Genomic DNA, 25,329 nt, shown 5'->3' with positions numbered 1-25,329 from the left:
AATCAGCAGGCCACTGGCACACCTACTTCCCAAAACCCAAAGTGTTTACTAGTATAATACCTGCAAAGTATTATCAGTTTAGTATCGTAACGCTGTGGCAAAGAGGTACTGTAAGAAAATTGGTTTTACTTAAAAACGCCTAAAAGCCACAGTGGCCTGGAGCTTGCTGTGCAAAAGCAGCTCCCAAGCAACAGCACCAGTGTCAGGTGGGGGGAGGTGGACAAGCCATACAGCCCAGACAGCAGCCAGGCGCAACGGCTCATTATCTAGCGTGCTCCAAAGAAACCGGCTTTCTTCTGACATTTCAGAGGGAGCATTAAAGCTTCAGTTTCCACATGAACAGTGATGCCCAGCTACCACCACCCGGACTGGTTCCTCCTAGCAGCCTCGATCCACGCGCGGTCCTGACTCCAAACACTTTCTTAAGCAATTTGCACATCTGAAAAATAAAATCCTTTATTGATAATATGAATGTTTAACATGTTTAATGCCATCAGCTATAAAAATGATTAAAGACTTCAGCTCGGTACATTTGGCTTTACAAATTTACAAGTGTTAATGAATTAATACTAGTGTATACATTTTGCACTTCATTATACTCCATTAGCCAGTGACAAACTCTGCAACAATGTCTGCTTATAACAGATGTGAGTTATAGAAGAAATATTTAGTTGCTTCCACACAGAATCTACATCAACAGTTAAATACTAACTCTAAATGTCTTACTGAATTAGTTGGATCCATTTTAATATCTTGTGCTTAAGTTTCTCTCAGAAGATAGGCTACTAGCAAAAATACATTCTTTTGCATACCCCCTTCCCATATTATATTTCAGAAGAAACAGTACTCAGTGCATTTCCTAATAGGCTTCATCATAGTATATCTCTCTATATAGAGCTATTGATAAAGAAAGGGGATAATACTATTTAGATTAATGTAAAAGCAAAGAAACACATTAAAGCAGTGTATACAAAAGCCTCACTTTTGAATTGGAAGTGATACATGGGCCAAAATCCACCCGCCCATCAGTTTTTACAATTACTCTCATCAAGAGGAAAAATCTGCTGTGGATACTAAAAAGGTTAAAACAGTAATAAATGTGCTTCCAAACAAGTCACCGCCCATTTATCTCTAGGCTGCCTCTGTCTCCCTACTGTACTGTTAGTACACAGCCCATTCCACTGGATTAGGAATAATAGCACATAATACCACAATTTAAAAGGCTACTAAAAGGTCTGTAAAAACCTCTTGTTCTAGTCTAAATACCTGCCATGGCTGTGGGGGAGGGAACAGCAGGGTCACTTCAGACAACAGCCACTTCAAAGCAGCACAAGTGCTCTGATGTCCTCCCAAACAAGACTCAAAGCAAGAAGGAACCTATCAGGTCATGTACAGTAGTGCACCCTCCCAGCTGCTGCAGGGATCTTTCCTACAATAAAGGTGGATGTATTTTGTCTAATTAAATATTGAAAAACAAAGGAGAAAGCGTCTCTGGCAGTGGGAAGCTGTGCTCTGTGTAAACGTGATGCTGCTGCAGAGGGAACTGCTGAACATTGAACAACACTGAGCAGCAGGTCCAGTTTCTAAATTTAGGATCAGTTCACATACAACACCCAAGATAATTAACTCAGGGTTGTGTTCTCAGCCTCTGCCACTGATCCGTGGTGCGTTTGTCTTGTATTTCTCGCCACAGTGACTCAGAAGACCAACTGTGCTGTGCCGCCATACGATGGGCAGCACACGCAGCACGTCTGCAGCGAGCGCTGCGCTTCTTGCAGCAAACGTTTCTGTGCCAGAATCTGTCGCTTCTCCCCTCTTGGGCACAAATAATTTTCACACACCTGATGTGCCTCAACTTAGGCAATTCCCAAGTGATTTTTTTAAACTCAATGAATTCCCACATTTTCTTCATATTAGGCAGAACATCAAGAATAGATAAAGATTCTCTTAATACACTGTGTGTTTATAGCACGTATGTGTGTGAAACTACTTACACATATATACATATTCAATCACACGACAGTAATGGTTTGCTCCATATTTGCAGCCAAGGAAACAAGATCCCATAGCTAACTAGTGGGTAAAATCCAAGTCAGCTGGACAACAGATAGAGATGAGGAACAAAATTATTGCTTTTGTTTATAGATGATCCCATGTTACTGTTGCAAAAAACCTGTATCATATGGACTAGTGTTTTGGTTTTTTTTTTTTTTTTTCAAGTAATTGATCTTTGTCAAGTAATAGCAAGATCCTTTTCTCAGAAGTTCTATACACAACAGTAGAATGCTTGAAGAGCTTGAAAATTCAAGGTGACACACCAGAAACCAGAGTTTAGCCATTTAAAGCACACAGGCGTCTCTGCAGAATCTGTTACAGGAAAGCAAGAACAACATGGACAACGAATACTGAGAGGAAAGTTATCTGGTTTGTATTATGGTTAAATTTTACCCCAATAAATTTATGTTGTGCTTCCTCAAACAGCTAGAAGCTACGTCCTAAAGGACAAAGTGTGGCTGGCTGCACCAGTCTGGTGGTCACCTTGCAGAATTCGTAGCACATTTGCTAACTTATTTCAGCAAATGGAAAGAATTAAAAAGCAAAACAGTGTTGGTTTCAACATTCAGGACTCACAGAATAATTTGTTTCTGCAGCTAGATGGTCCCCCTCCTCACCTTTTTCAGAGAATCACATTCATATTGCAGGCTTAGTTCAGGCACTTTTTATAAAATGTTCATCTGGAGTAAAAAGTCTGCAAAAGTTACTTCTGCATAATTTAAAAGTAGCATTTCAGTCCCATTAGAGTTTGATAGTTAGGTCCCACCACATGATTATGGTTCTTGTTATCTCTAACGATTTGACTGTTACCATGAGACATTTTGAGGCTACTGTATAGCTGTAGTTAAGGTTTCTTCATAAACAAAAATATTTTCCTACCTATTAAAAGAGGAAAAAAATATACTAAATGCTTTATACAGACAGAATCTGCTACTATGGAAATAAATAACATGGAGTGGAAAAACAGCGTCTTAGCTCTAGGATGCTAAGCCATGGAATGTCACATTCACATTTTCTGGAGACTAGCTGCTGGTTGGCAGGAGTATCTCAATGTCTTTGCCATTTGACACTACAGCATTGTTAGAGCAGCTACTTGCCACGTCCATGGGGGCACCCAGAGAGGATCCCTGGGAAGAGGTTTTGGTTAGTGGAGTAGGAGCAGCAGGTGACTGAGCGAGGCCGGGCTTCTTTGGAGGAATGGGTGGAGGGTTCCCTCTTTCTGCTCTAGGAATGGTTGGTGACTTGATTCCAGGAGACAATGGGCTCAGTGGACTGGAAACCTTACCAGGGCTTGAGGAGTGACCAGATTCGGTTTTGGGGCTCACAGCATTTGCCAGATTTCGATAGTCCGTGCCAAAAGGTGAGCTGTTAGGGGAGACAGGCTTGATAGGTCCCTGCTGGCTGGTAAATCTGGAAAGGACCTGAGTGACTGTATTGCGGGCCAACTGCTTGGCGGCAGAGTTATCTGCTAGAGTAGGAGACAAATCCCGTGACGGTGGGCTCTGCAGACCACTTGACTGATGGTCCTGTTCAGCTTGAGACTGAAACTTGTGCCGAGCTGCATGGAAACGCTGATTGATCCCCACCTGGTAGGATGACTGGTAACCAGGGCTGCTTGCTGAAGCTCCCACTAAGCGTTTAGTCAGAACTGGTGAGGAGCAGGGAGAAGGGGTTAAAGAGGAGGCAGCTGTGCTGCTGGGAGACAGGGAGACCCCACCAGAAGGGAGCTGGGACATCAGATGCACTGGTGACTCTGTTCTGACAGGAGAGCTTCCATTCTCAACTGCGTTTTCTGAGGCTGCACCAGCAGATTTCTCCTTTTGAACTTGGCTCTCTGCTGCATTTGTCTGTAGTAGCTCACTACCTGTCTGCACATCTGTATCACAATGACCATTGGATTTTGCATAGGAATGAGTAGGTGTAGTAGGGCTGGGAAACACAGCGTGTACAGCTTTGCTGGTGCTGGCAGGATTTGCTCCGTCTGCCTGCAGACACTCAGTCTGGCAAGACACAGACTTCACTGTGGGACCATCAGTTGCAACACCTCTGGATGTCACCGAGGGGCTTGGCTGCAAAGGCTCGGTAGGACTGTGCTCCTGGCAAGAAACCTCCAGCTCTTTCAGAGCTTTCTTCAGACATTCCACCTCTTCTTTAAGTGCTTTTGTACGGTTTTCTTCTCTGTTCAACTTGGCTTTCAGTTGTTCCCTTTCAATGTCAAACTCCGAGAGCTGCTTTTCTACTTGTGCTTCCATCTGTAAACCCCGCTTCCTCTTGGATGCCAGCTCCTCTTCCAGTTTACTCACCTTACTCTTCTCTTTTTCCAATTTCAAACTCAGTTCTGCTGTCTTCTGTCCCTCTTCAGCTGCTTTGGCAGTGGCTTTCTTGCACTCCACTACAAGCATGGAAGACAGTTGCTTGTGACGTGCCCTTTCCTCCTCCAACTGGCTTGACAGCTTCTTCTGTTCTTTTTCAAACTTTTTCACTTGGGATTTTTCAAACTCCAACTGAAAGAAAAGAACAGAAAAGACTGGAAGGGAACCACAAAACCTCCTGAAAGTAAATGAAGTGTAATGCCCCAAAAACGAATGGGGTTACTACACATCTTGGAGAAATTACACAGTAAAAGATAGCAACAGCTAAGAAAGAGGCTCTTGCCCCAGGTATCAGCAAGACAGTCTTGCAAAGACTCAGGCTGCACGTATTAAGAATTATTATTATTTACTAGTAGTTTTATCAGGTACGAAACGCAATTGACCTTTAGTGAGATACACACCCAGTCTGCCATGCGCTGATTGAACAAGCAAGGCTTCCTTCCACCTCATTTACTGCTTTGTCTGTTTGCCGTTTAAAGGCATTTAGACTTAAAAACGCCAATGTATTATGCATGTTTAATAAAGTCTACAGCACTTGAGTAACAGAAAGCTCAAATATTTATCATCATCTCTGAATAACACACCCAGGAGATCTTTCGTGACTAATTCTAAATTTTGAGTACTAGAGAGCCCTATCATTAAGTGCAGCCCTGTTCTTGGGAACTTCTCAGATTTCAGGCTGAAGTAAGATTTCAAAGTGTTTGATTGCTTATTAATAGCTTTTAGCATTGCTCAGCTACCAAAACACTGAAAAATTACAGTTGTTTTTCATATAGATATGATGTGCCTTACAGAGGCGGGAGGTCCCTACGACTCTTTCAACATGAAGGTGCAATTAGACATCACTACTGAGGTCACCACCCAGGAGCCTGGGGTTTCGGTGGGCTGGGTGATTACCAGCTACCAAAGCATACCTGCTGGGTGAGCCGCTCCCGCTCCTTCTCCAGCATGTAGGTGACATCATCCCCCTCCGCTGTGTCCTGGGCGTGCCGCTGTCTCTCCTCCTCCAGGTCCAGTATCACCTGCCAAATAAACACGGGTCACCCTGACACCCAGGCACACTTACAGGCAGGGAGAGTTCAGCACCTTCACACATGGTCCAAAGCCAAATGACATGGGAGAGCAATCACCGCAGCCTCAGACATCTGAGTTCAACTCAAAAAAAAAAACCCCAAACCAAACCAAACACAAAAGCAGCTTTTGGACAAGCTACAATACTATGTTATTATTTGGTATAGTTGAGTCAGTTTGTGAAAGAAGTTAAGAAAACCTCACACTGGTTGTATCTTCATTTTATATTAAAAAGCTAAATTGCATACTTTTCCTTCAAACTGCAAAAGTCTTGAAAATTCATGTTATCCATCCTCGATTGTACAGTGCCCTCATCAGAATTTCCTGGCAGGACCATCAATATAAACCACAGCAGGATGAGAGGCACTGCATCCAGGAGACACAGGGCACTAACAATTAAAACAAGACAATCCTCACTACGGTTTCAGCAGTAACTTGCATACAGGCTTCTCCCCCAGTTTCTTACAAGGGATTTGAGGACTGCAGTGCAAAGTTTATTTTAAAGAACATTAATTTGTCTTCCACTTAAGAACACGATGAGCTCTTGAAATGAAACTGCTTGCCATAATGACCCAGTTAAGGAGCTCCTTCAGCTTTAACGCTGAATTACATGAATAATTGAAATTCTATTAACTCAACAAAAAAGCCAGAATACAAACTTCCAAGAGACTCTGCCGTATCTCACCACCAAAACTCTAGGCTCTCCCAACACATGCTCATCATGAAATTAGCAGCTCCTCACTCTTTCCAAAATTTAAGCTTCCAAACAACGCTTTAATATCTTTAACTGCACAAGGAAACTTTTTACAGAAGGAGACAGGAAGGACAGAAGGAGAAGGGGAAGAAAGTATCTGGCTTTAATAGCTTGATTTAGCTAGACACTTGGCTGGGAAGTGACACACACAGCCTTGGTGTTACTTCCAGTAACCAAAAGCTGAAGGTAACTCCAGCTGCCCACTCCAAGCATGGTGCCTGTGATGTAAAGTCAAGTTGGCTGCTTACGTCATAGTAAGGTTTCTGCAACAGAAATGCTTCAGATTTGTTCAGACTGAAAGGAACTTGCTCTACCTTATCCCCATCAAACCAGATTATGGGAAAATAAACTTTAACCACATGCTGATGAGCAATGAAACTGAGGGTTCAACTTTGAACCTTTTGATTAGAAACAGAACATGACTACTTGTATTTGAGATTTTTGTACATGATTTAGTAAGTTTTCATCAAAGCAAGAGTGACATACTTGAAAAAATACAGGATGGTATTGGCCCAAGCACAGGCACTAGCCAAAAGTACACCCAGATCTGACATTGTAAAAGAGAGCTTCTAGCCACCCGCATAACGGCACCACCTCAGTCTGCCGGTGATGCAAGTAAAAGCAAAAATCCCAATTGTTTTTTAAGGTAGAAAAGAAGTATGCAAAGAGGTTAATATAGAGTGCTGCAACGCAGGTGACTGCAGGGATGTTCCAGAGAGCTCCTCCCAGTCGCAGATTCCAGTGATACACTCTTGGGCAACTATTCTCTGCCCTGGCTACAGAGCAGGGACAAATACATTCCATCATTTTGACTTGCTTACATTTACTGCAGGACAACAACATGTAAATGCTTTCTTTTTTCAAAAGCTAACTAGTTACATAAAGACAGTACGTTGTAGCAAGACTCCAAGAAGCAGAGTTCAGTAGACTCTTGTTCTCAGACTTGTGTGTGGCTTCATGCTCCTCTAGCACACCACGGTATGTATACCAGAGAAGCAAACCTCTGTGGGAGCACACAGTCTGACACGTGGACCAAGCACTTCATTGCTGTCAATATACATTAAAGCTATTATATGAAGAATAGTAATAGGGGCTTTATTAAAGAGGCCAAATAGTGTGAAAAATAGTTTTGGTGATGCCATACTTCCTTAGGAAAGCACAAGGAGGTGCAGCCTCATAACTACCTGGTACCAGCTCTTCAACAATCACAGAGAACAAGTCACAGGCAGAACAGCGACGTGTCTGCTGAGAGTCCATTCTTCCAGAAATCCTTTCTAACATTTTGGTAAGCACTATACCTTCCAGCTGTAAATAAGCTAGGACATACAAAAAAGGAACTAACAAAAACATCTTCTGTGTATTTCCAATTTTGGAATTACCATTAATAAGCTTACCAGGTGTACTGTACTGAGTAAGAAGTTTAAACAAAAGTGCAAAGTCCTTTCAGTTACCAACATTCAAGGTGTGTTTCTGCTGAAGTTAATAGTTGTGTTTTGATAACATGTTAACTTCTGCATATCTCATTTGAAGCTGAAGCAAAACCTACCTTTCTGTGCCTGCTTTCTGCAGCGGCTAGTTGGGATAACATTCTTTCCTGCATATTCTTGCAATGTTTCATCACCACTTTCAAAATAGATAATGGATTGGAGCATACTGGTTGCTTTTCACCACGATTTCCCTCTTTCAGGGTCTCAAAATCTCTCTGCAGAGCCATTAATGGATCACTGATGTTGTACTTCCCATAGCGTTCTTCAAGGAACGTGTCTCTATGCTGGGCCTGCAATACAAAAACAAATTTGCATTTCAATATACTTAAAATAGAAAACTAGCTAAAGAAAAAAGTACCTTGTAGTCAATATTCCCCTTCCCCAGTTTTCCATTTAGAAATAAAGAGATCTGAACACAGTCCGATTCATATCCTGTTATCTGCTGTAAGAGTAAGAGCATTCAGACATGAAAAACTCACAAGTGTCACATCAAAGGTCCCTGGTTAACAGACATGAGCCAGTAATTAGTTAAAGTGATCTACCTGCTGAACAGCAGGGCAGTCCATGTCACCTGTGTGATCTCCAAAGCCCACCTAGCCCTTGCCATTTCTGATCAGAGCAACAACAAGGAGACCAACCTCATGTTTTTCCACTTACTAGGTGCACGTACTATTCCTCTAACAGCAGACTCCAATTGAGTAAGTTAAGACTATGAAAAATTAAGTGTATGGTGAGGACAATAATCCTTCTATCATCAGAAGGGATTTCGAAACAGTTAACCTTTAAGGTTTCAGCTAGGCTCCAAGCTAATAAAAATGCTCATTAATACATCTTATATGGGCAAAAGTTGATGTTTTCCCCCTAATAAGAGACAATAAAATCTAGACAGGTCAAATACATGCAAGTGACCTAGCTCTCACAGGCTGAACTGGCGCTGCACTGACGGATGTCCCCCCTCTTCACAACCGCTCCTACAAGTCACCTGCCTTCCAGGTAAGATACTCAAATCTTGAAAAAATTTGCAAAAGCCCTTCCATTTCCACAGCTGGAACACAAGCAAATGCATACTATTTGTAGGCAGTTACATGAAGCATGTGCTCGATTAATTCCTCATTGACCCTGCGGTTAACAGTGTCTTTTAACCAAGTGGCCCCAAACAAACTAGAAACAAAGGAAAGTCTTGCTTGAAAACACAGCATCTCCACAATATAATCAGTCTAATATCCTCATACTACAGCAACCTGCCATCTATGTCCATGACTTACCTTCTTTCCTTTCACACCGTTGTGGAATGTAAGTATCAACTCTTGCTCAACAGAAGATTTAATCATTTACTGTTGTGTGGCTTCCTTGACTATGTCACCACCAAAGAATTTCATGTTGAGCAATTAAAGAGTTTAGTTCTTGCAATAGCCTATAAATCCATAAATTGTTAATAAAAATCCTTAATGTTCCCATCCAGACTAAACAAGGTTTAGTTTCTCAAGAACAAAGATAAGAATGATTAGGTTTCTATTGATGATATGTAAGAATTAAGGAAACTAGGCTTTACCATCTACAGTGTTTAGAATCAGCCGTTCCAGCTGGAAATGTGTTTTTTAGGATACCAACAGCCTCATCCTACTGAATCACTCCCATGAAGTTCTAAAAAACAAAACTGAACTTCATAAACACACAGATATTTTTCTACATGTTCACCACCATGATAAGAAACCATATGAAAACAGATATCCATGCAAAAAAGACGTAAGAGGGAAACCAGGCCTGGATTCAAAAGAGTCCTCAGAGCTGATCTATCTTGGTTCCAAGAAATTTAATCACCAATTTCAACTGAAATGGTTACAGGCTAAATGCTATGCATTTGTGAAAGCCTGTGACAGTGTTTTGTTCCAGTGTCGATCACTGACAGCACAAGCCCATGCACAGCAGAGCTGATGCACTCTTCCAAATCTGAGGTTTAAATTTGGACTCTTCTTGATTCATTACAGTCATGGTAACCAGTCCTTAAGAGGTAATTCATACTAGAGTGTGCAAGTGATGACATATTGTTCTGCATAGGCACATTCTAGTGAGGCCACTGAGAAAGAGGGCTTTCCTCTGGACGAGTCACCTACAACACCTTTCTCTGAAATGCAGGAGTGAGCTCCAGCACCTTCAACCAAAATGTGCCGTCACCTTTAAAGGAGCTTAATTTCAAGCATACTTTAGCATGTTTAACTAGCAAAGCATGCTCAACCTACAGAGGAAAGCTGTGATACTAGCTGCACGTTACTTGACAGAGCACACACGACATGTTTTTGCCTCCAGAGACTGCTCCAAACCAATGCTGCCTGTGGTCACCAGGTGTGGTTCAGCTTTCTGTGTATGCTCTGCTCACATCTGGGCATCCCTATGAGCATAAACAGGAAGTAAGCCATTCCACATTAAACACGGTAGCTCTTCCGAGTGGGTGAAAGGCTCTCGGCTCAAGCTCCACAAAGCCCTGACTCTGCTGATGCTGTGAAATGGCATTCAGCTGTCGCAGGGTGGAAAACAAGCAATCTACTTTGAATACAGAGCAAAACTGTGCCAGTCACTGCATGCTTCTTCTGAAATCCCTTTGGCTAACAAGAATGGCAAACTCTCAATGGCAAAGTGTTACCCATTTCTTATGGGAGTGCTTGAGCACATCTTTTAGGTAGGAAAGACTGAGGCTGACTAAATTGGAAAGATGCCTTGGAAGCCAGTATTTATTGGAAAGGCTGTTTTCTGATGTCCCAGTAAACTAAAAATGCAAAGTACTGAAAACGCAAACACTTCCCTCAAGCATACAAGAGCCACAGTGATGCTCTAGACATCACCCCATGCACCAGTTGTTGCCGATACACTGAAACAGGCAAGCAGACTGCTGTAACTGAGCTGTACAGGTCAGAGGACTGATAATAAAGCTTTGCTTTACTCACATAATGTGCGTATTTGCTGATGAAATTTGCTTGTCTGGCCTATATTCTAAGATGCAACCATGTGATTAGCACAAAAAAAAAATATTAGTAGAAGTCAATCTCTACTCTCAAAGAGAGAAGTGTATGCAGTACCTTGACAAGATGCATAAAAACCCCATAACAAAGTACTTTTCTTTCCATATCTCCTACATGACCAAACCCAGTTAGGGACATTCATTCTATGATACTGGTTTGGAGCTGTATTTTAACCCCTGCAGTAAACAAACACAGAGGAACAGCCCACACTCACAAATACACCTCCCTCTTTACCGTTAATATCCACCAGGAATGGTGGATAACTTTGATCAAAGCTTAAGATATTGTTCTAACTTGATACATTAAAAAAAAAAAAAAAAAAAAAAAAAAGGAAGGAAGGAAAAGATCAGCCCTGGAAATGGGTGGGTGGCCCCAGATAATGAGCCAGTGCCTGGTCTAATGAATCACAGGAAAAACTACTGGCTGCTTTTTTTTTTTTTTTTTTTTTGAGAGGCAGGGAATCTTCAGTTATTCTGAAGAATTTATAAAAATGACTCTGCCAAAACTCACTATAAGTGCGTACAGAATTCCTAAGTGACCCAAGCATTTAAAGGTTTGTATTTACAAATTGGGATGTTCATCCAGCTGGCCTAACTGCTTTGACAGATAAGCCATTCTTCCCTTAAACCCATCCCACCCCAGGGCCGGTCACTCTACTGCTGCCCAGAAAACAAGGGAGAAACCCTGTCAGAAGGGCACCAGCACTTTATCCATGTAAGCAAATGGGAGGGTCACTTGAGAAGTTTACTTCTGGGCAAGCTCTTTCTAATAAAAGCTTAAAGAACTGGCATCAATGTCACCCCACTGCTGATAACCTTCGATTTTTTGCATTACTGAAGGTGTGACAAAAGCCATGCTCTTCCCCTGCTCCTGCAGCACCGGGCTCTGAACCCTGTTGAATTCAGTGGGGTGGTTTGTTTCCTGTCCGAGAAAGAACAATGAGTTCTTCCTTGCTACTTTGTGCAATTAAGTATTTTCCTGAACTAGCATGACAAACAGATGAGGCTATCATAACATTAATAGCTTTCTGAAGTCCAGCTATTCTTCTGCAGTAGCCAGCAGAGCATAAACATTAATTAAAAGTTGTCTAGACGAGGAAAAGTCTTAAACAGGTCATCCTTCATCCTACCCATCTAGTTTACAAAAAGAGTCCAGTGCTTTGCCATCTGGGGCACCAGGCACTTGGAAATGCAAATAGGGATTTTTCAAGTCTGCTGCCCGTGATACCTCTGTGCCACGGGTCCCTCCAAGCAGCCACCTCTGTCACTAAAGTGATGGGGACAGCTCTTCTAAAATTAAGTCACAGTGTCATAATCTACACGGCTTATTTTATACAGGTATTGAGAACTGTCACATACGTAAGTGACTTCTCCCATGGCTTATGCTCTTCACTGATGCTTCAACTCAACTTCTGCTGTTGCTGGAGGTCACTTATAAACACCTCCAACAGTTTTGATTTTTTGCTGTCTGAACTGGAATTCAGTCTTAAACACAGTTTTTGTTCAACTTTCAAAACATAGGCAACTTGATGGAAGAGAAATACTCTATTAGTGAGCCTAAAGTGGAAAAAAAAATCAACTTGGATCCCAGTATCAACCTATTAAAACACATAAATGCACAGGAAATCAAGTTTCAATAACAAGGAAATAGGGTTACAAAAAGCATTGTTAACTCAGGAATGGAAAATTTCATCTGGAAAACCAGGGACGATGTGCATACTTCCAGCATCAACTGTGCTATGAAAGAAGATGCAATCTTCTGCAATTACAAGATCTTCTGATTTAGTACCTCCACCTGTATTGTCTCAAATATGTGGACTTAGGAATTTCCTATCAAAACATTCAAACCCCAAAAGCAGCTAAATGGACGATTCAGCAATTTTGAAGACTATCAAATTGTCCTCCCAAACAGGAAAAAAGATAACATTTAAACTTGGGCTGCTGCTCTTCAAAAAAGGAACCAGCTACGCATGTTAACTATTCTTAAAAACAAAACTAACCATCAGAAAGATTAGACTTATGCAGAGAGGGTACCACTTTAAACTGGCTGGCTTTTAGCTCTGGTTAGGGTAATTGACCAGTGCCAGTCTGTTTGAAAAGAGGCAATTCTGATTTTACGGAGCAGAAGCAGTATCTGACACACCTGAAGAGATGTTTCCATGCAAGCAGGCAAAGCAAAGGCTTCACTTTGCTAGGGAAAAGCTACTGTTCCCTCTTGGGATTTGTAGACTCTTTTGGGATGGATGTTTCCCATAACCTGTTTGTGTAATCTTTTTTTAATAAAATATTTCCTTTTACTGAAACCTTGTTTATGTGACAGCATTTTCTCTCTGCCTTCAATAATCTTTACAACTTGTTTTACTGGAACATCAAACGGGGAATTTCCAAGACTAGTTTCAAGTATTTTTTTGGACACAAAGCAAAGTATTATTTTTGCCTGTAATTTTACAGTTCAGGTTTTAACCCTCAGCACAACACAAACACACTGTTAATTAGCTGCAGCTACTGCGTATGCAGTTCTCCAGTAATAATATGCACAGAAGTTCCTCCTTTATGTTACAGAGAGTGGTATAATCTTTAAATAGCTTCTTACTGCCTTGAACTTCCTTATTAGCTTCTCTCCCCAGAGACAGATATTGGGAATAAAGACAAGCTGAGGTCACAGCAATCACTGACACAGAGAAGGGAAATGGGGGTGGGGATCACTTTGCTCTGCACAAAAATAAATGTCAAAATGCTGGAGTGGGATTGTGAGTCTCACTTCAGCTCCAGCTCTGAAGCAATGTCTAGCAGAGAACCACACAGCAGGAATTACATTGCTTAAATACGGTAACCATCCTAATTGCCATCATTATATCACGTGAACAAACCAGATAAACGAGAGCTACCCAGATATGCCCACATAAGACTTGTTATCAGCTTTGAAAAATATAAGAAATGTTCTTAGGGAACATCAAGCAGCACAAAACTGCAGCTTCTTTCCCTGGGAACTTCTGGTGCGTAGCACGGATAGTACACATCCCAACATGGCCATGTGCAGCTCCCAGCACACTTGAGACCATGGCCTGGGACTGTACCGTGCTCACGAACTGCACTGTTAAAACAGGGAGCCTGACAACACCCGGATGGCTGAAACTCAGAGCTGGAGCCACTCCAGCAAGGAAGTCATTCCCACACCTCTCTGCTCCTCGTTCAGCACCCATCTGGGTACTGAGAAGGTGAAGAGAACCAGCCTTTCAAAAGATACAGGCAAACAGTGCAGCTTCAAGCAAGAAATAAACAAGAAATTCCCCAAACTTGCAAGAAAAGCTGTAAGAAAAGCCTGCATTCCAACAGCACAGCACCCATGGGAACACTGCTAGCTCTAAGCTGCTTTGTAAGTGATGCAAAAGCCCACTTTGTCCCATCTGTGAAAGATTTACTAGCATCTGCAATAAGGTTTTATATTACTGAACTTTTTTTTATTAAACAAGTGGTAGACTTAGTTTTTGAAACTCCACTGTAAACTTAATTTCTAAATCCACTAACGAAGGAACACTTAATTTTGCAATGTATTAATACTGCTTTAGAGAATGAATCACTGAATTCAGAAGCAAAGCAATGAATACCAGCTCCCAGCCATTAACACAAAATAGATAGCTTCTATTCCAGTGTAAATTGCCTAAGGCCTTATTAACATAAAAGAATATGCCAGAAAGCTGTATCCTGTTTTCTAAAAGTAAACAGAACTTCATTCCTAATGTATGGAAAATCCTCATTTAAAGAGCAGGGGGCAGGAAACAAAGTGCTCTAACACAGTGATAGAGACCCATTTAAACACTGGATTGTTTCCACTCCTGGTGTGCTATTTCAGAAGACTAACCTGTGGTTCACGCACACAATCCTTTCTACATGACAATAGGAACTGAGAACATAGCCCTTAATACTATGCAACTCTCTGACAGCATCTGTTTTTGGGGATGACTTAAGATTATAACTACAGGAAAAGGAGCACAATAAGAAGTGAGACTTAAGGTCTGTTCTGAGGAGAACATTAAGATTTATGTAGTGGACAGGAAGCTACTTTCAGGCAAAAAAAAAGTTTTTTTTCAAAGAGGTTTCAAAATAGAGGAAGCAAACTGAAGCACTGGAAATGAGTATTTTGAATACAGTAAATTTGTTCACTTAATCCTTTATACTAGTATCTTGTGTATGCATGAAAGTAAGATTGCAATTTGAAGTGGACATCAAAATTCAAGACCAGGCCCACTGCAAATGCACAGGGAGAGATGATAGTCCCCATCACAAACACCCACCACTCAACTGAAAACAATACACAAGGGGAAAAAAAAACCACCAGTAAACCATAAAAAAAAAAAAAAAAAAAAAAGTGAAGTACAGAAGTCAGCAAGGGCAGGTCATAATATGCTAGATGCATCAAAAAGATGACCTGGCAACTGTTCTTTATAATATGAATCTCAGCACCAGATGAATAAACCTCAGGAGTTAAACCCTTTATCCCAGCAGGCAGAGGAGGGGTGCTGCCTCCAGGCAGCATGCAAAGAGATACCCAGGGAGAACACGAAGCAAGGAAGAAAGGGTAAAGATTCGGGGAGGGGACGTGAAGAGAAGGGAGGAAAGTAAAAGAACAAATTAAGCAAGCAGTCTCCGGAAAGCCAGGCTCAGCAGCTTGATTTTGACACAGTGAGACAGAGGGCCAGTGCCAGCCAACAAGTGGCCTGATACCACGAGGGAGAAGAAAACTATTTTAGGCTTTGTCATCTGCACACATGGATATTCTCTACTAAATGCCAGATGCTAAATGTTTTTGTCTAAGCATGCAGGAATATCAATTATTGCAGACTGCGCTATCATCAAATTACAGTTTCACAGGCTAAGGTACTCTTTGTCTGCCTGTGTTTGTTCTTTCCTATAACGTACTAAAGGATCTGCCTCAGACATCCAGAGAGTTCAGAAGCATTTAAATTTGAATTGATAGTCAAATTAGCCTGCAAGGGGAAATGCAGTTTTCTTACTGTATGGGAAGTAAAAGGGCAGATAAACGTCTGATTTTTAACCAGACATCTACGTGTCTAAGGGAACTGCTGGAGAAAAACACTGTTACCGTTAAGGATCGTGGAATCCTCTACGAAGTACAGGTCCCACTCCACCTCTTTCTAACATGTACGTGCCCTTAATATAAAACTATCATGCCTCCAAAGGAATCTGCAGAGGCAGAATACATTGTTGGTAACAATCAAGGAACAGAGACAGCTGCGAGACCACAGGCAGATGAATCCTCTGTGCGTGGAGCAGCCAGCGCTCCCACCAGCCCTGGATGTTTTGACCCTTCTCGGTGTGAGTTACAGCTCAGTTTGTCACATGCAAGTCAAACTAATTGCTCGCAGAGTTTTAATCTTTAATTCAGCCTTAGAGGGCTTTTCCTTCAAGGCAGCATTTTTATATGTATAAAAACATGAGTAAATGGATTATCAAGGTGGGTTTTCCTTTAATTACAGTCACACACAACCAAACTATTTCAGCTGGTGCAACACTGTAAAGCTGTTACCACAGTTACTATCAGTAAACAAAAAGAAAAGCACAGTAAGGCCAGAATTTCTCTAACTGTATATCCCAAATAAATAGACAAAGCAAAGCACGGAGTTTTCTGCTTCTGAAACTCTGCCCAGCCACCAGATTAAGTCATTACATGGCTTTTTTCCTCCCACATATCAAAAGGGCAATGCAAGCCTTCTGCAGCAGGAAGCCGGACCTGAGCTGCGGCACAGCTGAACGCAGCTTTTGGACCCGAGTAACAGCACAGCTGGGGACCTGCACCATCCCACCATCTGCTGCAAACACAGGCCAGTTCTGGAGGGGTTTAACTTCCCCTGTGGTTGTGCTCGGAAGGCAGGGCTGTGGGCAGAAAGAGCCAGCTCCCACGTGAAGCTTTTACTGTCCCTTCCTATTACTTTCAGCTTTCCTTGCATTCTTAAGATGAAACACTGCAGCGTATCCCTTACAGAAGAAGGGGAAAATAGCACTAACCTTTGATTAGCTTGGTATTTTATACCACTTAATTATCAAGTACGGGTTACAATTTCATTTGATTTCTTCTCAGTTATGAGTGCTTGACAAATGATGTCAAAGGGTATTCTAACCATATTAATCTCCTCATGCAAGAGGGAACTGCAGGTTTAATTTTAACAGAAAAGATAATTGCTTTACGCTACTGGAAGGTACACAATAAAAAGATTTTGGAAATTGAGTGGCTGCGTTCCTTCCCCTTGGTCTCTCTGTGCTCCATTACATGCATTTCACGCTGCGATGTTAAAGTGGTGCTTGTTTTGGTAACACACTGACCAGACAGAACTAGAAGACTGATCCCAGGACAGAGGAGAAATTTGCAAGCCTGTTCCAAGGGAGGAGCCAAGCCTTCCACTATCAATTGTTTTGAGAGGGTAACAATATTCCTCCAAAATGAAAAGACCGTCTAAATGCAAAAACAATTAACAACAAACACATAAGCATCCCAACTGTTTTGTAGGTGGATCTCACTCTGCACCCCCAAAGGGTGTTTGTATTTGGAATCAAGCTACAGAAGCTTTTGCTGGAAAACCAAGTCCCTGCAGCTCCCAGGCCTGCAAGCTGCCGTTCCTCTTCTGAAACAGCTGGAAGTTTAAACATTATGAGCAGTGACAGATCAGCATGAAAACACCTTCAATATTCAACCCTGTCACAACTCACTTCTTCAAAAAATTGACCCCTTGCATCATGTATACCAATTTTTTTTTCCATCTAACTGAGGTTGAGTGCCACCTAGGCATCCTTCAAAAGGCGCAGTATTAACACATGGACTACACATTTTTTAAGTATTTTCTAGGCTCAACATTAAGACACCAAACTGGCCACAGCGTACCACAGCCCACACCACCTGAAGGGAAGCAGAAGCAGAGGGCTAGCACCACATACACCGGCATCACTTTGGCCAGTCCTCCTGCAGCATGAGCTATCCCTGCAAGAAGAGATCCTGCTTGCTCCAGCACCTCTCCCTGCCTTGGCCCATCACATGTGCTCACACAACCATGATGTCAGCTGCACTGATGGGTTGAAACTAACTTTTTTGATGGGTTAGTTTGAGCTCATATCTACCTCACTGGAAGGTGACACTTGTGCCAGCAAAGGGAAAGAATAAGTAGCTGATCATGCAGGTCACTGCTCCCAGTGGCAGTGCGAGCTTACGTTGGCTTAGTACGATACAAAGCCACGCATGTTTTTTTCCTCAGCGTGACAAAGAGTAATTCGCAATCCCTTCCTGGAGAGGACAGTTTCTGCTTTAAGAACCCCTCCTTGCTAAAGAAGAACAAAACCAACAAAGTCAGTCTGATAGAACTTTTACATTTCTCACAATAGCAGAAACATTCACTTCTTTATCAGAAAGGGCGAAAGCACATGCATAACACCGTAATTCAACACCGAAATGCTTCTGGCAGCCAGCTTTCCATAATGAGTTCCAAGACATAGAATGATACACAGCATTTATTATCTAATACTACTGATATTAAGATGGTATTCTGAACCAGTAATAAATCTTTGCCACTTTGGATGCCAAGTGCATTGCAGAACCTATAGCAGTACTGTCGTCATTTTTGTCTCTTATCATGGTACTTACAACATACCTTTAAAGCTTCTATGACAAGATCTCTTGCTTCCAATTCTCCCTCAAGAATGCTAAACAGCGTCAGTAGTTCTGGTTTGCTGAGTTTTTCCAGATTCATCCTGAAAACCTGAAAAGAATGGAACATAGTTTACTAGGTATTTCTTTGTACATTAAAACTGGTATTCTAAGCTATGACATACCATCTCCATTTAATTGCAGCGTCTAGTTTTTTGGACTCCAAATTGCCCTGGGGGGAAAGGGGACAATATACAAGGGGAACATTTTCTCTTCAACTTCCAAGACCAGCTGCAGAAGATGCATTTTTCACCTTTTCCCCAAGGGGTCATGAACATATGCACACCCAGATGGTGCAGGCAGAATGTACGGGCTAATATGACAGCATAACATTCACCAAGAAGTAGCCAAAGTTAAGAGGAGAGGGAAAAACACAGATATTTAAGAGCCATGCTACTGTAAATTACACATCTGGATCACACAGCTGCAAACATCACTGAAAAAAGACTGAAGCGCCGTGATGAATGCAGTCCAAGCTGGGCCACCGAGACAAACTTAAACGGCAAAGTTAACATTACGGAGCTGTGATGCATTTCCTAGGAATGCCATTAGGCATTACTAATGGAACAGGCCCAAACCGCTTTAAAAAAAAAATCAATGCCACAAAAAACACTCATTTAATCACTATTCTTTCAAAGTGTTTCAATATCACCATCATTTATTAAATAGAATTTTACTGCCCACATAAAACAAAGATCCATCATCTGAACTGCACGTATAAAAAGCTTCCCCCCCCCCCCCGCATCTTTGCTGATACACTTAACTAACACTGTCTAGTGACAAGCCTTTTTATTAATTACTTTGTTAATGATGGAAATAATTTCACAGACTAAATCCTTGTCTCTGATACAAATATACCCGTTGACACAGTCTCGTGCTTTGCACAACAAATAGACTTTTCTGGGTTCAAGTCAAATCCGTCTTTTACCACTCTCTATCAATCAGAAAATGCTACAGCATGAAGAAGCTGAGATACCAAATTCCACTTCACTGGTGGCAAATGATAAAGGGTTAACCTTTACTGAAGAAGTCTATCCAGCTAAAACATTCGACTCAACGCTAATTTTTCTGAAGTCACTGTTACTTTACAACTGATTTGCATAACTGTGCCTTGGAGAATTACGCACAAATGCAAGTTCCATCTTGTTATGCCAAAGCAGTTTTCCAGGTGCTGGGAACAGAAAGTTCTGCTTACAGAGTGGAGCAGGTAGCCTTCACACAGCAAGAGAAATCAGAATCTACTTTGTGCCCCCTGTGCTAAGCAGGCACGTTTCTTATCACGCAGTCACGCTCTTGCTTCACACAGTGTTTTACATGAAATTCCACAAAGCAGTAACGTTTCTTACAGACTCTTCTGGCTCGCTTTACTACTGACACAAGCTGCTCCAGGACCCCTCAGTGGAAGAAACTATGACTGGGGTACTATGGCTGTTCCAAAGCCAATTTAACCAGACACCATGAATCTGTCAGCATTGCATTTATATTCCCTACTGCAGATCCATCAACATTCAAGAGGAAAACACAGGAGCAGAGTGTTTGGCAAACCCATTCATATCTGTCATAATTTCAAAAAAGCCTGATCAAGACTTGACAGAAAAGTGTGATTTAGGAAACTCACTATATTGACTCAAATCACATTTCATCGGGCCAGGGCAGCACTGGCCACAGTTCAGCAAGAGCTGCACTTTGCGATCAGCCGACAGACCTCTACAGAGATTTGTCCAGGATGTGAACCTGACCATCTCCCTCAGTTTCAGGTACATCTGCTGATGGTTCTGTCACCACGGGGAGCCTGGCTAGCTGAGACCACATGGAAGGAGTGCGATTTACAACTTGTTCATCTTATAGAAAAAGGGAGAGTACACGAGAAGCAGCAAATTAATGCTAAAACGTAAGTAGCCATACAGGGTGAGAAAAGAGGGGTCCTGGTTTTAGCTTTTAACATTTACCATGCTTATGCTGGTACTGAAGCCTGAGCTGCATCACCTCCCTGGGCAGGTTTTCAGTCTGGAACATAGGCTCAGGGGATGCATAGCTTATTTTCAAAATCACCTCAGCCCTTGCTCAGACTAAATTTGCAGGTACTAAGACTGAATCAGTACTGACAGGAAATAGCAACAACTTTTTTTTGCCAGATACTCATCAAGTTGTATTAGTTTTGTGGCATTACAAGCCAGCACTAAAAAGGAGAATTTTTCCTTGAGATCTCAGAACAAAGTGTAACATCTAACTCCGTTACCCCAGGACAGTAAATTTTGAATGCGGACTTTCGATGTGACTGCGCCTGTGCTCTTCTCTTAAAAAGAGATGACATGGAAGCGTGCAGCTGAATCTCTCCATTAGCCACCGAATGGCACACTTTTAACCCAAAGACAGCTACTACCAACTGCAGTTTGGTATTTTAAAGCTGTTAGTCTGGGCAGTAATAACTTCTATTCTATATTCTAAATACTCGCATTGTGATCTGTACTTCACAGTGTTAAGAAATAAGCCATGCTATTCTTAACATGCCTCTATGGCTATAGTCTTTAATCAGCTTAATAATATAAACAAGCCTTGTCCTAAAATATACGGGTAAAAGTACCTACAGAAATAAAATGCAGGAGACAGTTTGCACAGCAATCATTTACATAACAAAAAGTAATATTAAAGATATATAAGCAGCACAGCCTTGGCTTCCTTGTGTGCAACCTGCTGCTGTTGCAGCCCTTTCACTGCTCTGTTTGCACAGGTTATCCCGTGCTGCTGAAGTGACCGACTGGGAGCAGATGCTGCAAATAAAGTTACTGCCCTAAAAACACTGCACAAAACTGCACTTGGATTCTGCACTGACTTACAAGGAACTTTTTAATGCAGTAGAGCACACTTGTTATGCTGAACCCATCACCATCCCAAGCGCTCCCTTTTAGGGCCACTCAATACTAGGGAGCTGAAAAATGGGGCAAAAAGCTCTATTCATTTTACATTACTATTTTACAAGAACAAAAAGCATCTCTGGATGAAACAGCTAACGAGCACGTATGTGAGCAGCTCCTCCTCTATCCAAATTCAAATCCCTTCCTGGCCCTCCAGTGTCACAGGCTCCTGAGTTGACCTTTCCAGGACTGCTTTCCAGTTACACGTCCCTGTGCCTTCCCTCGTCCAACTTTTTAATAAAAGATCACACCAACCCTATTCAATTACCCAGTTTTCCCCCTTGCAGACAGTCCCATTCTACCAAACAGACAGGTAGTCATCAGCTGGGGAACCTGATCCATTATTTCAAAACCTTTACTCAACAGATAGAGTTTCACAGCACTAGAAACAAGATCTAGAAATACCCAGGGCACATTACCCCTTTACAGTCAGTGAAATATGCTGAAGAGTCCAATCACAGAGACCACAAACCGCAAGGACCTTGTTATTTAGTCTGACGGTATAAATATTTTCCGTGAGTCTGAGATATACCAACCATTTTTGGACAATAAACAAAGATTTGGAGCATAAACAAAGATAATTACTTACTGGTTGCCTAAAGGTAAGCTTCCTTTCAGCTACGGACCATTAAAAAGTCTCCTCAGGAGACTGACACCTATCCTTGAAAGATACAGAACTCTTCTCTTAGAAAGCTACTTCCCAGCATTTAACTGAAAATAAATATCAGGACCAGCTTAAGCGCGTGTACAACCACGCAAGCTAACCAGCCAGGGTAAGTTATCTTTGGCATGTGCCACTTCAGGAACAAAAGCAATAAGTTTCTAGTCCATGGCAGCTCCTCCGCGCCCTGAATCACACTACGATGATTATGAAACCATTAGAGGTTACATTTCGCTTGGGCTCACATACATATAAGCACGAACCGAGTTAGCCAACAGCGCCAGCAAACTTCACTCAACACCCTGAGCGAAGGACTGAGCCCCTGCGCAGTGGGCACTAAGCAAAGGGCAGGCGTAGTGCACAGCCCGAGGCTCTGGCAGGGGACTTTGTCAAGTGGAAGCGTCAAGATGCTCTGCAAGCACTTGGCTAAAAACTCTTGTACTTTTTTTTTTTTTTAAATACCAGGAAGAACATAGCTTGTCATTCCTTTTTTCCTCTGAAGGAGGGCCTTTCCTTTCAAAAGCTGTGGTTACAGCTACGCCAATGCAACAATGCCTCTATGTCTATAATCCTGAATTTGCTTCTTTTGTATTTTTTCTTGTCTTGTCCCTGAAGAGGAACTGGTATTTTCCAAGAGCCTGCATGGGCAGTCATGTAATCGCATTCATATGAGAAACTAAATGACTAGTTTGAAAACTCTTGATAGACAAGTTTTTAAAAATGCTGCTGCATGTATAGCGTGATGTTTGAGTTGTTAAAGTAATTACACATGTTTATATAATAAAAAAGCTAACATACGCTTTATAATTGTGCATCCACAATGTCACCTGGCATTGCATCAGAACTGCCGAGAACTGGGTTAAAATGAGCAGTGGTTAAATCTGCCACCACAATAGCTTAGAAATAAAAGGCGATAAGGGCATGTGCCCCCCCAGACCCTCCTCACCCCATTATTTCGCCAAGCACTGCTCTGGATGAAGCAACTCCATACAATTAACGTTCAAAACATGGCTGAAGCCCTTGAACAGCCACCGTGTGCCAACTGTAGCTCCCTGCAAGCCAGTTAAACGGATCCCCTGGCTGCCCTGGCCCCCACACCGCCGGGCACCCCGGCCTCGCCCCTCAGGCCCCCTCACAGCCCAGCGGGCTCCGGGCCGGGGGCTCCTCCAGCCACGAGTCCCCCGGCAGCGCTGCCCTGCCCGTCACTGCCCACCCGGCCCGGGGCACCGACTGCCCGGAGAAGGGCTGGCAGGGGCCGGTCCCGGGCGGCAACGGGCCGCTACAACCGCCGCGAACAAAGGGAAACGCCGCCCGGAGCCGGCCGCAGCCCAGGGCGACTGCCGCGGCAGCGCGGACCCCGGGCCTCCCCCTCAGCGCCCGGCGCCGCCGCGGGGCCAGGCCGGGGTCCCGGGGCGGGCGCGGGGGAGCAGGGACCGACCCCGGCGCTTTGCCTGCCCTCGCCCCACGGCAGCGCCCACCCGGCCAGGCCCGGCCCGGCCCCGGGCAGCCACGCCGAGCTCCCGGTACCGCCTCCCGGCCTCTCCGCTGCCCCCAGCCGCCGCGCCCCCCAGTACCGCCCCTCCCGGCTTCCGGCCGCCCCCGCCCGCAGCAGGGCTCGGCCCGGCCCCGCCACCGCCCCTCTGAGCTCCCGCCGGCCGCGGGGCTGGGCCGCCCCGCACCTGCCGCGGCCCACCCGCGGGGGCAGGGGCCGGGGCAACGCCGGGTCTGGGCCGGACCGGGCCGCACGGAGCGGAGCCCCACCGACCACCCCACCGACCTGGCCCGCGTCGCCGCCACTACCGCGCCGCTCCGGTCCCCATTCAGCCGCCCCGCCCCTTCGCACCCGCCCGCTGAGGGACGGTGCCGCTACCAATCAGAGCCGCTGCCGGGCACACCCGCGGCCCAATGCGCCGCCGGGGAGGCGGGGCGGGGGCGGGGCCCGGCCGCCGGCGGCAGCGGCCGCCAATCAGACGGCGGAACCGGGGCGAGGAGGGCGGGGCGGGGGCTGAAAATCCCTTTTGTTCGCGGCGGCGGCGGCGGGGCGAGCGGGCGGCTGTGATTGGCGCGTCACTTCCGCCGCGGGATGGGATGGGATGGGAGGGGAGGGGAGGGGGCGTCGCGTCGCGGGGGCGTCGCGGCCGTGGGCGGGGCCCGGTCCGGTACGGCCGCCGAGTCCGGAGCCCGGGCGGGTAGCGCAGTGAGCGGGACCCCGCAGAGGCCGGAGCTGGGTGAGGGGCGGTGCCCCCAAACAGCGGCTCAGGCCAGGCTGGGTGTTCCCGGGCGGGACAGTGTCCCGCGTACCGGTTCTGGGCCCGGCTCCCCTCACACTGGTTCTGGGCCCCGGGGCAGGCCAGTGCCCCTCGCAGCAGTTCTGGCCTGCCACCTCTGAGGCCAGCTCCACTCGCGATGCTGCGGCCTGAACTTGGCCTCGCTCTTGAGACTGATGGTTTGCCTCTGGGTGTTTTATAATAGTTCTGTTTTATTTGTGAGGAGGTACTATCATATGCACTGTTTTGCAGCGTGACTCACCTGGGCAGGCCATCAGTGCAGGCACATGACATACTGCCTGTCACAGTTTCCCTCTGTTATTCTTTTGCAAGTGCTGAGTGACACCGTGATGGCCAGCACCGTGATGGCGGGAGCAGGCAGTGCACAGAGATACCGTGGAAAGCTCAGCATATTTACATTTATTTACCTGCTGTCAGCTGAGGAAAGAGCCCAGAATATGTTGGAGGCTGTTGCTGTAGGCCATGCCACCTATGGGTGCCTCAGCCAGAGCAGGGCCACTGCTGGGCGGCTGACACTGTTGAGGGCAGCAGGTTTTTTCGCTGTCGAGCTGCTTACCCAGCAGTTTGCTAAGCCAGCGTGGCAGCTGAAAGGAGAACTAACCCTTTCTGTGTAGAACACATCAAATCGTTCTATCTCTGACCTTCCTATGAAATGTGCTCAGCATTGCTAGTGCCTTTAGTTCTGAAGAGCTGAAAACTGTTTTTAACGGCCTTTCCCACTGGTGGAAGTGCTGGGTTTGCGTGGTGCTGCAGCACAGGGCCTGCGCTGTCAGGTGGTGGATTGCCGTGAAATCAGCAGTCTCTCGAGTGGAAATGTCTGAATCCACCACAAAAAATATCATCATGTAGGGACTTCACAGAGTGATGATGCCAGCAGTAAACCGCACCTCTAACCGTTGCAGCTCCTGTCTAGTATGTTCAGAAGATGATTTTGTCTAGACAGGGTTGTCTGAGCATTATTTCCCAGCCTTGATAAACACTGGAACTTTTGCAGTG

The 25,329-nt window shown here is 44.2% G+C and overlaps 1 protein-coding gene across 2 annotated transcripts; it reads right to left on the bottom strand.

Moving 5' to 3' along the window:
* Window positions 1-440: 440 nt before the first annotated feature.
* Window positions 441-23,955, bottom strand: CTTNBP2NL (CTTNBP2 N-terminal like). 2 transcript variants are annotated; one of them, XM_055819834.1, is made up of 5 exons: window positions 23,823-23,955; window positions 18,414-18,521; window positions 7,799-8,029; window positions 5,342-5,449; window positions 441-4,559 (listed from the first exon to the last, which is right to left on the bottom strand). In XM_055819834.1, the coding sequence occupies exons 2-5, from the start codon at window positions 18,510-18,512 to the stop codon at window positions 3,078-3,080; spliced, it is 1,920 nt and encodes a 639-aa protein (XP_055675809.1). In that variant the 5' UTR covers window positions 18,513-18,521; window positions 23,823-23,955; the 3' UTR covers window positions 441-3,077. The 2 variants fall into 2 exon arrangements, with proteins under 2 accessions (XP_055675809.1, XP_055675810.1); XM_055819835.1 differs by having other exon boundaries at window positions 23,725-23,826.
* Between the last annotated feature and the right edge of the window lie 1,374 nt (window positions 23,956-25,329).

Source organism: Falco peregrinus, chromosome 16 (assembly GCF_023634155.1).
Source record: "Falco peregrinus isolate bFalPer1 chromosome 16, bFalPer1.pri, whole genome shotgun sequence".
NCBI classification, from domain to species: domain Eukaryota; kingdom Metazoa; phylum Chordata; class Aves; order Falconiformes; family Falconidae; genus Falco; species Falco peregrinus.
Note: the sequence above shows the minus strand (reverse complement) of the source record. Positions and strands in the feature narration are given on the sequence as shown.